Here is a 14,634-nt window from a genome sequence, read left to right as displayed (position 1 = left end):
TATGAATATGGATTCTGGGCAATAAACTTCATATTTGGCCTGATAATCAATTTTTGGTGGGGTATTTGTCAAGCACTGGCGTCACTTGATGTTCCCCTGGCCCTTTGTTCTCTCTGGATATACTAAGAGACTTCAGGCAATTAGAATATCCAGCCCACAACCATGCAGATGGATCAATTCTACGCCATGCCCTATGTGAAATTGCACTATAACCTGTGTCAGCAGCTGGCGCAACTATGGCTAATGCAACCACTTTGGGTACCCACACGCCCCAATCTACGCCCCGCCTTGAACTGTTCTGTTGTAGATTACCTACAATACTTTGTACAGAATCAAGCATTGCTTGGTTGGAGATGACCTCCAGAAAATCTGCCATGAAAATGAACCAGGGACACTTACTCATAGATCCAGGCATGGTGACTGTGGTTATGTCCTTATACAGGCGGTCCTCTACTTAAGAACACCTGACTTACAGGCGACCCCTAGTTAAAGACGGACCCCTCTGCCCACTGTGACCTCTGGTGAAGCTCTCTGGATGCAATTACTATAGTCCCAGACTGCAATTATCAGCTGTAAGGTGTCTGTAATGAAGATTTATTGATAATCCTTGGTCCTATTACAGCAAAAAAATTTGAATTGATTGTAACTGGGGCAAAAAAAAAAATTGTCTAGAACTACAATAATAAAATATACAGTTTCGACTTACATACAAATTCAACTTAAGAACAAACCTATGGACCCTATTGTCAGGATCAGTGGATCCTCTGGACCACTGCAGGAGATGGAACTAGCTGACACCTGGGACCGAAGTCTAAGTGGCACCTGGTTTTCACCAGAGCCCGCCGCAAAGCGTGTTGGACTTGCTGCGGCAGGATACCACCAGGTCGTTGCCAGGTGCGACTAGCCCCCGGTGGCAGCCAAGGTCGAGGTACCTTAGCGGAAGACAGTCTCGAGGACAGGTCCAGGCTCAGGGTCAGGGCAGGCGGCAGAGATGCAAGGTCAAGTCCAAGTCCGGGGTCAGCAACGGGAGGTCCAGGCAGGTGGGAACGGGAACACAGGCACACGGAACACAGCAACACGGAGGAACTCGGGTAACACGGCAACACAGGACTCAGGTGCGGAGACACACAGGAATGCAGGAATACACAGGAACGCAGGAATAATCACCAGGAAGCTTTCTCTTAGGTTGCAAGGCAAAAAGATCCGGCAGGGGACACAGGAAGAGGCAGGATTTTTAAAGGTGAGGTGTTCAGCCAGCGCACCAATCAGCGGTGCGCTGACCCTTTACATTTTCGGTAGGAGACACGCGTGCACGGCTGTCCGGGGAAGAGCAGGATCCGGGAGAGGTGAGTGAGCTCGCCGGGCTGCAGCGGGGGCACACGGAGGAGCACGGATGCGAGACAGGGATCGCGGGAGCACCCGTGACACGTATCTTGTACGTAACCCGGGGACTGCCTGTATTTGTTATCCACTGCCTCCTTCCTTCGTAAATCAACTTTTTAAATTATGCAAATCAGAACTGTGCATAACACTTCCCCCATTAGGTAAAACTAAATGATTAACTTTCCTCCAGTGTGTGATTCATCACTGGTGTTGCCTTATGAAACTGCGTGAAGAAGATGTGTGAAAACCCTACATTCTGGATAATCTCTATCGCTAGCAGCTGAAGCTCTGTGACCAAAATTATTAGTGTTACAGGATCCTTAAACTTTTCATAGCATTACTGATCACAATCCATGACGTGCCTGTACAAATGAGTTTGACAGGATTATCCTACAGCTGCTTATCAACACGTCTACCGCCCCCTGTCACAAGTGATGATATTGATTTAATGATCTCATTTTCAGTTTTCTCTGTTTTCCGTTTTATTGTAATTTTTTTTGGTATTTAGAGGAATCTGAACTTAAACGAGAGCTGTCCTATTATCATTAGCGCTAACTCTTATATATCTTAGAAACATCTGTCCAAGTGTTCCACACGTCCTAAGACAGGGCTTTTTCTGTACAGACTCTTTAATTATAATCAGAACTGGGACACCAGGGGAACAACCATCTATCATTCTGCAATATTCACAATTTTAACGCACAATCTAATTCTTGTTATTGTTATGTTCACTTTGGCAAATGCAAAGCATAGGATTGTAAATGCAAATTATGTCTAATCTCCTTCCATCTCAATTATGAGCCGGAGTGAATGTGCTGCCAGTAATAGAAAGAAATAGGACATGCAGACTATCTATGAAGTTTATTGGTTGTAATTAGAGAATTAGCAGGGCTACCATAAATACAGCTTAACACCTAGTACTAAGCACTTTATGTGACTTGATTTTAACCCAGTTTACATCAAGGAGTCTTACAATAAAAGATGTCCCCTATGCTTCATATATTCTTCAGCTACTCTAAGGAGATCAATATTAATTGGGTGTCAGAAAGAGATTAGTGGAGCAGTAAAACTTCTCAGTTAAATAAAGTTTAACTAGAAATGACACACTTCAATTGGAGCTTTCAGGGGAAAAAACAGTATTAAAATTGGTATTATTTGATGGTAACAAAAATGGCCATTCCTAGTCTCTATAGTTGCCCTCTAACTGGAAGTCTGAAGATCTTATAATCTTTTACACTAAGATCTTAAGGGAGATCTACCATTTGCTTTTATGCATTATGAACCAAACATACATTGAGAATGCTTTAGCTACACTGATGCAGAAACATATCTTGTTTAATCCCTGAACCAAGTGGTTTTGCTGAAAAAACAATTAAAAAATAATGATAATGAGGCTCTGTCGTTGTTGTGGCTGCCCCAGGGCTTCTCTTGACCCTAATTATGTACTTCTTCTGCCTTGTCCTGCCCAGCATAAGCCCGAGAATATGCCATCACTGTATTGTCCCTGACAGGCAGAAGTAATCAATCGCTGCACCATCCCCCAGTTGCTGTCTATGAGTCATCCAGCTCAGGTTGATTAGTCCTGTCTGCTCTGTGTGTAATGTGTTTATGTAGGCACTCAGCTTTTCCAAGGTCCTGAATTTTATAATTGTTTTTTGAGCAAACCAACTCAGTTCAGGGATGAAACAAGATATGTTTTTGCATCAGTGTCACTATAGCATTCTCAAGGTATGTTTGGTTCACAATCCATAAAAAACAAATGGTAGATTTTCTTTAAGTAGTAATTTTGTACAAAGCTAATACAGTATATGTCTGTCATGTTCCTGTGGGTCAGTATAATACTGAAGAGAAGAAATGAATCTGAAAAAGCATAGCTTTATCTTAGGATATTGATATATCTGCCAGGGATGCCATAATGGACACCAGGCATGCCATAAAAGACATCATAAGGTGATCAAAAGACCCCATGATTAAAGTCAGATAAGTTGGGCTTCTATTGGAGTGTGTGAATTATCTAAATTGGAGACTCCTAATGGATCCTCAAGTGCAGATGTGAACCTTATATTGATGTGGTGTCCTGAATAAGTTGGGTGACTGATAACCAGAAGAAAGCCAGAAGTACAGAGGTCTTCTATTAATATAACAGAGGATTATTTTTAGCCTGCTAATAGTTTGTCAAGTGAAATACAGAACTAGATAGTAGCCTCACTGGCACTTCTGTGACCACCGTGACACTATACACCCATCTTTTGTTACATTTGTGAAAATTCTGATGCAATAATATGGTGGTAAAAAAACTAGTAAAAAAGCGAATTTTTGAAAATATGGCATAACTGGTTTCTAAGCTTTTCCCTGCATTACTGGGGGATTGGAGTCAATTTTCATCTACAATTTCAACCAACTTTTTAAAGGGAACCTGTCCCAATAAATCACTACTAGTATATTGTAAAGAATAATAACACATTCCAGATCATGTTTCATTCAAGACCCAATGTTATTGCATTATCCAGGAAATTAAATTAGGAATGAGATGTAAATTTGTCATGGGGCGGAAAGATTACTACTGAAGTCAAGCTCTCCCTGTGTTCGACATCAAGCACCAGACTTCAGGAGAGCTGGTTACTGAAGCACCTTGATGCAGGGCCATCAATTACAGGGAGAATTCAGAGTTGAGGAGAGCTTGACTTCAGTGCTAAACTCAGCAACTCCTTGACTTTATACAACCAATTTACATTTCACATCAAAGTTGATTTTCTGAACAATGCCACCACATTGGGTCATGAATAAAACATGGTTTGGAAGGTGTTAACCTGTTTGGTAGTGATTCATTAGGTCAATTTCTGCTGAAAGGTCCCCTTTAAAAAATTCTGTCTACCACATCTGGATTGTCGGGGAAGGTTGAATGAAGTGAAAAGGGAAGTGAATTGGACAAAAAGCCTCAAAATTGTAACTCCAGGGAGACATCCATTGAGTCATAATGGTAGCACTTACTACTATATCATAATCCCTCCTGTAATATGACGCCTGTAGGCTGATATATCACATAATTGATTAATCCTCCGCCTCTACGTTCATCCACTCCACATTTAGGAAAAAAGGTGCAGTACCTTTCCAACCAGAGATTTTTGGTACTCTCGAGGACAGTCCTTAGTCCATACCCAATGTCCGCAGCGTTGCATGCCTAGGGCATGAAAAATCCTCATACAGGGTATGGTAGCTCGGCACGGCGTCCCTCCTGGGGATTCTCAAGGTAGCTTGTAGCTTCAGTGCTGAATCCTCATACAGGGTAAGGTAGCCTACTTTACCCTGTATGAGGATTTTTCATGCCCTAGGCATGCAACGCTGAGGACATTGGGTATGGACTAAGGACTTTCCCCGTGAGTACCAAAAATCTCTGGTTGGAAAGGTACTGCAACTTTTTTCCTAAATGTGGAGTGGATGAACGTAGAGGCGGAGGATTAATCAATTTTGTACTAACATTTACTGGTTATTTTTTTGGATCTTTTTAACCTGTATCCTCCTTGCGCCGTTTTTTTTCCATTCTTTTTTGCGAGTAAGGGTAAACTGAATATCGTTCTTCTATTTGATATATCACATAACTTACCTCTGTGTATTATTTTTGTTATACCATTCCTGCTCATGTCCTGTATTTGGTATTGCACATGTAACAACACATATTGACTTGTGTTGTTATGGTTATGCTTTTGACCTTCTGCCCATGCACAATACATTAAACGTAGATATATCTGCCTGTACCTAATGAGTCCCTCGGCTATATGCCCACAAGAAAGGGTTTTATAGACGTAATTGCTTGGCTGGTCTCTTGATGAGTTGAAACTACTTCAGATGTCTATTCAATGAAATGTAAATGCAGGATAGGAATCAGAAGGGTCCACAGCTATTAGTCTATTATTCTTCAAAGCTAGTGTCTTGCATGTTCTCTAAAATCATATACCTATATGGGGATTATGTAAGGAAATAGAAGTCCATAATGAAGTCTGGTATTTAAAAGTATAAAAAGCATGTTATGTAACATAGGGGGAGATTTATCAGAATTGTATGAGAGCAAAACTGTTCTAGTTGCTCAAGGCAAGCAATCAGTGATCCTTTTTTTGAATGTTGAAAGCTGAGCTCTGATTGGTTGCCATGAGGAATTAGAACAGTTTTGGTCTCAGTGTGGTCGCTGCACAACTCCATTGGATGGATATGAAGGAAATTGTAATTGTTAACTCTTGCAAACCTCTACTTTTGGCAAATGAATTTTTTTACTGGATCATTATTTTTCAATCTGGTGCCAGACAGCAACAAAAACAGCTCAGTATTCAAGAGTGAGCATATCGATGCTATGCAATCCATTACTTTTTACTTGATGGAAGGCTCCTACTTGGTTAAAGGCTCCAATGAAATACCTGTTGGGTGGCCAATCAAATAACATATCTCTTCATGATTAAATATTGGAAAACAATGTTGTGTTGAAAGACCAAATGTTTTTATAAATTGAAATGACCATATTTTCCAGCGTATAAGACGACCCCCAAATTTTCCAGTTAAAATAAAGAGTTTGGGATATACTTGCCGTATAAGACTACCCCTCTTCCAATGCACACATGGTAATAATAAAAAAATGCAACCTAATTTTCACCATCTTCTGGCGCTAATAACTTTTTCATACTTCACTGTAAAGAACTGTGTAACTGTGTCATTTTTTCGAGATTAGTTGACATGACCATTACTACCATTCTGAAGACTGTATGGCCTTTTAGCTACAGTAGCCACGGTTCCCCCCCCCCCCCTCAGTAGCCACAATGCCCCCAACAGCTGTCAGAATGCCCCTCATAGTATACAGATTCACTGTGGCCGTCATCTTCTCTACTGCTGTGAACGACGGCTGTACGCACCGGCTCTGAAGCTGGCCGACATGAAGACATCATCACGTCTGCCGGCTTCAGAGCCAGCTTTTACAGCTGTCATTAACAGCAGTAAAGAAGACAGCGGCCACTTCTTTCAGGGAGCAGGGAAAGGTGAGTTTTGTACTTACCCTGTCCCTATACAGCACTACTGACTAGCCCATACCAGCAAAGCCAATGAAAGAGTTAACACCCACGATCAATATTAGGGTGGGTGTTTGCTGCAGGGGAACCTTATTGAATCTTGCTTAAATAAGGTGCCCCGCTCTCCCCGCATATAAGACGACCCTCGACTTTTGAAAAGAAGTTTGGTGGTTTAAAAGTCGAAAAATACAATGTATGCCCTATAAATGGCCTATAACATGATATATCTAGCCAAGATGAAAGGTATTGAATGACTCATCTGTAGAATGGATTGGAAGAAATTACTTTTGCCTATAGATTTCTAAATAATACAATGCAAAAACATAAAAGTAATATAAAGATGTAAAATGCTAACATGCAAAATAGTAACAAACAACTCCCTGCAGATTAAACCACAGGGCTGCCCAGCCATCACATTGCCATTTACAGACCTCTGTTGGATACATATATGATACAACTACACAATTAGTCCCTTGCAATTATCTTATAAATATACTTTATCTATATTTTGTGAAATATTTAACCTTTTTTTTTGTATAAAACATCCTTTACTCTGTCATATCACATTAACGAAGCATCTGAAATAGTTAAATATCAGGTCAGTAACCTCAGAAAATAGGAACATGTAGCCTAAAGCAGGAAGAATTACATGTAGCCTCCTGTGTACCCAGCCGAAATCCATGCTGCTCGCTGTGACACTGTGTATGGCAGGGCTTATGACAGGTGTCTACTGGAGGCAACATGATGGGAGTGACAGTCTGATAAGATGTCCTCAGTAAGAATCAACATTATAAACACTTCATCAAAAACTGCAGTAAACTGAAGAATTACATGAAAACTCCATTCTCAATGGCAGCAGCAAACTTCCATTTGTAAGAAGGTGAAGGGTAATGTCAGATGTAAATGTCTATAGGCTAATATTCTATGCAAACCGCATCTCCACTTTAGTTGAAGTGGGTTCTGCACTGATAGGATGGTTTGTGTCAGAATTCTGCTGTTCCAAAGACAATGCCACATCTTTTCTATCTCAAGGATGTCTTCATCATGCAATGTCAATAAGAATAACAGCATATACAAATACATATTGTAACCAGTACATTGATAGCTAATATAATAACATTCCTAAAAGAATCGGATCACCACTTGGGGCCAGTGAATGGAAAATTTTGTGGGCTCTAACTCCCCACTGAATGATAATCCCAGCCCCGTGTGCACATAGAGATCCCTGGACCCTGGAACGGAAGAGGGTTTTCTGTGAATTGGTGCCCCTTCTCCTTGGGGCCCCCTGAACACAGTCACACTAACCCCCACTTCCCGGATGGCGGCCCTGGCGATATCCGATCATGTGTCCCAGAAAAGAGAGTCGCAAAATGGTATGCAGATCACCCAGCATCATATTGTAAAAACCAATTATATAGTGTACGAGCAACATAAAATAATAGAAATGATTTAATTCATATAAATATGAAATGGTTACTATTATCCCAACAATCAAACCGGAGGCAGAATTTCAGGATCGCAGACTCACTGATAAATTCACAAATCACATTGACCAATCATTCAACCTCCCTGGTCTCTTTATTTAGTACATTGTCGAGGTCTTTTTCTAGACAAAGGTCATTTTAAGAACTTGACTGCCTTTTTTGTTTTGTTTTTTGTTTTGTTTTTGTATTTTTTGATGGAAATACTTGATTGAAAGGGAATCATTGTGTTTAGGATCTTGGTCCTCTATTATACCCTGATCTAGTACAGGGCTTGAATCATGAGGATAACTTCATGTAGGACTTTCTGTGGATATCTTAGATGACATTAATGAGTTATATTTTACCATACTTTATAATACTAGTATGACTTTAAATAGACTGCATAATGGTGCGTATATTATAATTAAATGTATGGAAAATGGCCACATCCCAGAATTATTTGAAAAGTAAAAGGTTCAAACAGGGTTGGACTGGGGTGCCTGGTGCCAACCAGTGAAATCGATTCTGTGGGTTCACTGTACTTCTACATAGAAATATTACCTATATCGCTTGAGTTAGGGATCAGGGAATGTCTAGGCACTGATGGGGGAAGCGGTGAGATAATAAAGTAATGCTTTTATCCTTCCCTCTCTCCCAGTGCACAGCTCATAATCCCTGGTTTCTTGGACTCCTTCTGGTGGATGGGCTTTGGTTTACCAATTACAAAATCTTGATAAGTCAGACTTGTCTCACTCAATCTATGGATAAAGCACTACACATGCAAAGAGATGTCTCACACTAGAAGGTTAGTGAGTGATCTGACACACGCACCCTCTAGTACCTCACAGGTGCATTTCATCTCCTGTGTGTCCAGAAGCGCCATGACTGATGGCTTTAGAAATTCACACCATCTTCTTCAACTCCCGGAAGCATATCCCCCCCACAGTGCCACTACAAATACCACAATTACTTACAGTGTAGTGGTGTCCCCTGGATAACAGAAATGTCCCACACTGTGCTCCTAAAAAATATTTCCCCCCCAAAACAAAATTGATCACACCATGTCCCCCAATGTATCAAATATATCCCCTAAAAAATGCTCTGTGCCCCCTGCATATGTCAAAAATTACATTGCAACTCCCCATTATGTTACTATTCTACAGGCCCTGAATAAACAATACTAATTCTCCTATTAAATTAAATATTGTGCCTCCCCCAATTGAGTACATAAGATATGGTCTTTAATGAAATCATTTTTTTAATTATATTATACAAAATATCCTTATAACTTTTTGTATATTATACATTTATACAACGTGCCTCCAATTATACATTTCCATAAAGTTTCCTCATATTATTATATAGAGCCCCCTAATTATTAAAGGGTCTTGTCAGAAAAGATTACAACAGTAATCCTGTTTTCAAATGCTTTTCCAGAATGGTTAGCAGCATGTGGAAATGAGCCTGATAAAGTCATGGAGGTGACTAAACAGGCCCCTCTTCATGGCGCCCACTCTCCCCATTGTCACTCACCTTTCCACGCTCCTGCCCACGCATCCCAGCACTAGTAAATTTAAAAGGCCAGCGCAACGCTGATTGGCGCTGGCAACTTCCGGGTATTGCTTAAAAGCCGGGTTCTCCCAGCGTCCCAGCCGGATCTTTGCCTAAGAGAAAGCTGTTTCCTGTGACCTGTTCCCGTGTATTGACCTCCTGTTGTGACCCAGACCTGTTCCTGATTATGCTCCTCCGCTGCCAGCTCTGACCTCCTGCTCCGTCTCAGACCCTGAACCTTTGCCGCCTGTCTTGACCTCCTGCCTGTCCTCGACCACGAGATTGCCTGCAAACTTTGTACCTCAACCTTCGTTGCCACTGCAGACAAGTCGTCGGCTTGTGTCATCGTCTGCGATGGTCCAGGGGGTTCACTACCCCAGAAGCCTGACACTCAGCACCCACTCCATTGTGATTGACATCTCTGCCCAAATTTCCTTATGATTCCTCCATATGACATGCATGCTAGACTACAGGACGTCAATCACAATGGGGCAGATTTACTTACCCGGCCCATTCGCGATCCAGCGGTGCGTTCTCTGAACAGGATTCGGGTCCGGACGGGATTTATGAAGGTAGTTCCTCCGCCGTCCACCAGGTGGCGGTGCTTCGCTGAAAATCATCTCAACGCGCCGGAATACACCGAGCTGGACCAGGTGAAGGTAAGCGCTTCCCAAGCGACACATTTTTGGTTTTTAAATGCGGCGGTTTTTCTGAATACGCCAGGTTTTCGTTCGGCCACGCCCCCCGATTTCCGTCGCGTGCATGCCAGCGCCGATGCGCCACAATCCGATCACGTGCGCCAAAATCCCGCGGCAGTTCAGGTACAATCGGCGCAAATCGGAAATATTCGGGTAACACGTCGGGAAAACGCGAATCGGGCCCTTAGTAAATGACCCCCAATGAGTTAGACTTTGGCGTTCAGTTTCCCGCTTCCCTGACTTTATCTTGCTCCTTACCACACGGATTAAAAGTATAGTTTCTCCAAAATGGGACAGCACAAGAACAAAAAGGAGAGGGGGTGACGTGCACAAGTTCATAGTCGTTTACTGTGGTATTCCCTGCTAAGTGGTTCCCTTTAACTCCGCCTATTGTTTTATATTTATATAATGTCCCCCCACCTTTGCATTTTAAATACTTAACCCCTTACCCTCTCACATTTTCCATACTGCCCTTGACCCATTGCCTTATTTATACTGCTTTCTGTAACATTCTTCATATGCCCCCCCCCCCTATTGCATTATTTATACTACCTCCAATACATTTTTCATACTAGGTCCCCCTCACAAATTTTTAATACTGTTCCGCCTAAATTGCATTTTCCATATTGTCCCCTGTCCTCATTGTGTTACTTATAGTGCGCCTCCCACCCCTCTTCAGTACATTATACATACTGGGTCACCTTTTTGAACTTTCAAGACTGTGCCCCTCCTCCCATTGCATTATACATCATGGGCTCCCAGCCCCTCTCTTTGATCCCTGAAGTGTAGCTATAAAAAAAATGACTCACTTGTGCTCCCACATCCTCCATCAGTCTGCTTACCGCTTCAGCATCTTGACAGGAGCCGGATGTACTGCTGCATGATGACGTGTTCATCAAGGCTCAGTGACGATGGGAAGGGTTCCTGGCCGCATTACACTCACAGGGTCAATAGAATATGTGTCTTAATGGCGCTGATGCTATTGATTGTGTTAGCTGCAGTGAGGGGACAATTTCGACTACATTGAGCACAATTGTAAATGCTGGCAGGGGCCTCCTATGTCAACGGACCCTGCAAAAACAGAATTCAGCAGTGGAACCAGTGGATTCACTAGTCCAGATGAGGGCCCGTCTGAGCCTGGGTTTAAAAATCTTCCACATTTATTGCATGTATATGTAGTAAACATTAATTTGTACACTTCATTTTTTAAGGGACCTCATTAAAATTTCCCTTGGTATAATTTTAAAAGAAACATGTAATGTGGATTCAGTTTATTGCTGTTTAAGCTCCTATAAGTCAGTGATGGTATGTGTAAGATTCCAGAGATTCTGTAAACAGACACTTTGTGATCCCTCTGTGCTATGAGATTCTGTGTGCTGGCAATGTGCTTAGATTATCGGGTTACAGGGTTATATACACTGTTTTGGGATCCGTGTATACCCTTATTACCTTTTGAGTTAGCTTGTTCTCTTGTTTGTATCTTTCACTATTTTACTTAAGTATTTACAGGCGGTCTGGAGGGGAGCATCACTGTGGCCCTGCTCAGTACTCTCGGGAGCACAGTGTTCAATGGGTTACATTTTTTAGATGTTTTTATTCCATGTATGTTGTTTCAATTTAATAAAGATGTTTTGATTTGTTTACTTGGGTCATTATTGCATCCCTTTGTCTTTGAACTTTTTGATAGGGTTATATACACTTTCATTTAGCTTCTAAACATTTACTAGTATCTGACATTTGGAAAGAGAGATGAGATTGATCAGAGATAAGAGACAATGAGATGGTATTACACATGAAATTCTCCTCTCTGCTATCACAGCCATTACATACTGTCAGATCTACAATATGCCTCCCTCCCCCTCCCCTGCATAAAGATCTTATCTGCCTGTAGCTTGTTACTCTCCTCACGGAGCTGCTGTTGTATGCCGGCAGGAAGTCAGTGTCTGTGTGAGCTTGTCTGGGAATGCAAGGGTGGGGGCTAGAGGCAGAGAGGAGCTCAGTGCAGCGTCAGACAGGAGAGCAATATGTCCTCCCGTCCCTAAACTCAGGGTTCAGGGTCGGGTCCAGGGGCAAGTGAAATTGTGTACACTAGGACTAATAGAGACAGGTTTGTATTATATCCGTGAAATGCTGTGTTTTTCGTTAATAACAGTGAATTAGAGAATGTGTTATTTTGTTATCCTGAAAACATTTAAGAATCTTGTCTTCATGGGAATACCCCTTTAAATAAGTCCCCACAGGACTATTTTATCATTATAAGCTTATCTCCAGCAGCTTAACAGCTGATACGTATGGCTTCTGATTATAAAGTCCATGAAGTTCATGAAATTCTATTGATGCATCAAATCATAGGTATTTTTCTGTGTAATAAAGAATCTCCCAGAATATAGGGAGATCAAAACATCAGCCTTCTTTCAATAATTCTCTCTTCTATGTGAAATCTCACCCATTTATTTATAATAAATCTTATCCAAAGTCATGTGAGAAGATGAGTCTGAGATATTTTTCCTGAGATGAGCCAAGTTTAGAGGCTGCAGGGGAGTGTCATTTCAGATATTCAGTTCTGTAGTGCCTAAAAAAATGCTTTTTGGTCTCATCTTTCAGTTTGCATCAGACTTGTGTGTCTGCGCTAAAGGATTGGCAGTTGAAAACATTCTATAGACAGGATAGCCAGATGTGTTCTCCAGATAAAGTATAACCAGAATACATGGTGCCAGTAACCATAGTGGACATATTGTCAGTGCAGGTGTACTTTAGATATTTAGTTTTAAAATATGACTTGTGTCTGCTTATTTATCTATGACTTTAGAGGAGATTTTTTAGGTAAAATGGTGATATTTCTCATACAAGATGGAATTCTATCATGTATATTTCATACTCTACAAGGGTAGGGTAATAGTTTTATGGAGTAAAACCTGCTGACAGGTTCCCTTTAAGACCTTTACTTCACTGGAGTAAAGAAGAGGTTTGTACAATTATGGAAGGATATGAAAACCAGAGCGTGTCATTCCTTTATTATATACCCTGTGGTGGCCTATACTAAAGGCATCTTTCTTATGACTTTTCAGACCTTTGGAGCATCAGACTGGGAGTTTTTCCGAATAAAGGACAGATTCTTTCTGGCTGTGGCAAACAGCCACAATTACACAGTTGGTATAAAAATGCAGAAAACGGAAGAATACGCCATTGTCTCCACCATTTATGAGCTAAACATCACTGCACAACTGTTTCTCAAGTACCAAGATATCCTTACTTACAGGTAATATTCTGTTTGGGCTACATAAGCCACTCACATTGGTTCCCAGCTTAGTGGGAATCCCCTTTAATCCAATTTCTTTTGGGAATGTCACGTTATCCATTGTTTGTTGGTTGCTCCATACTGGATTGTTAAATTATTATGTATAATGAGCGATGTTTCAAGTGGTGTCAGCCTGGCGATCTGTTACGCTCTTGGTTCTAGGATTATCGTAAAGGGTTTGTGCCTGTCAGAAATTAGTCTGACATGGAATGTTATATTTAATATCCAATTTCCACACTACCTCACATTCCAATATTTGGTTTACATGGGTGATTTTACCATGACAAGTGCTAGTAAATAGCTTTCATTACTAAAATTACGGAACAAACTGTGTTATGTTGATTGATGTCAGATGTAGGAAAATGTATTTATTTCTTGAATATGCCACCAAAAGCATGTTTCTAGGTGAAAACTTCCCGCTCAGGACATCCTGTGATGCCCCTATTAATTGAAGACCCTTTTATGCCTTTCCAATGTGTTCAGTAGTAGTTGTTCATCATAGCCTTTCCTAGTAGGTAGATGAACCAATATGTGGAATATAAGTCTGTTTCTAATCTGGGGATTTAGGGACCACCATTATATCCTAGTGCAGTGATGGCTAACCTATGGCACTGGTGCCAGAGGTGGCACTCGGAGCCCTTTCTGTGGGCACTCAGGCCATCACTAGAGATGACTCCAGTTATATTCCTGTAGTCCCAGACAGCCCAGGACTTGCTGTGCACAGAGCTATTTTAAAGTGACAGCTCGACCTGGGACTATTTTCTGCTTTATTGGTGTCCTCAGAGTGCTGGTATGAATGAAAACTGACAAATTACATTTCTGTGTTGGCACTTTGCGATAAGCGGGTCTTTGTTGTAGTCTGGGCACTCGGTCTCTAAAAGGTTCGCCATCACTGTCCTAGTGGCTTTAGAGTATGGCTGGGCTTCACACAATACATGCACCCTGCACCGCACAGGCCAGAAACATAAATCCCTCATCCAGAAGCCTGATATTATACTCTTGGCTAAATTTTAACCCATTTTAAAGGAAATATATCATAATAAACAAGGGACACTTACTCATAGTGACTGTGACTGTGGTGATCTTCTTATGTTTTTTTCCTTTTAAATTTTATTTATATTTCTATTTACAAAACAGAAGAAATCACGTGTAAAGAAGAAAAAAAACATATTTCATACAAGTCAATCAAT

At 41.2% G+C, this 14,634-nt stretch overlaps 1 protein-coding gene across 1 annotated transcript in view; it reads left to right on the top strand.

Moving 5' to 3' along the window:
* TSPEAR (thrombospondin type laminin G domain and EAR repeats) overlaps positions 1-14,634 on the top strand; it is a 76,288-nt gene that overhangs the window by 55,520 nt on the left and 6,134 nt on the right. Inside the window, exon 10 of the mRNA XM_072121275.1 lies at positions 13,215-13,405. Coding sequence (XP_071977376.1) covers positions 13,215-13,405 — 191 coding nt within the window. The remainder of the gene's footprint in view (positions 1-13,214; positions 13,406-14,634) is intronic.

The sequence above is a fragment of the Engystomops pustulosus genome, chromosome 8 (assembly GCF_040894005.1).
Source record: "Engystomops pustulosus chromosome 8, aEngPut4.maternal, whole genome shotgun sequence".
In the NCBI taxonomy this organism is placed as follows: Eukaryota; Metazoa; Chordata; class Amphibia; order Anura; family Leptodactylidae; genus Engystomops; species Engystomops pustulosus.
This window is presented reverse-complemented; position numbering and strand designations above follow the sequence as displayed.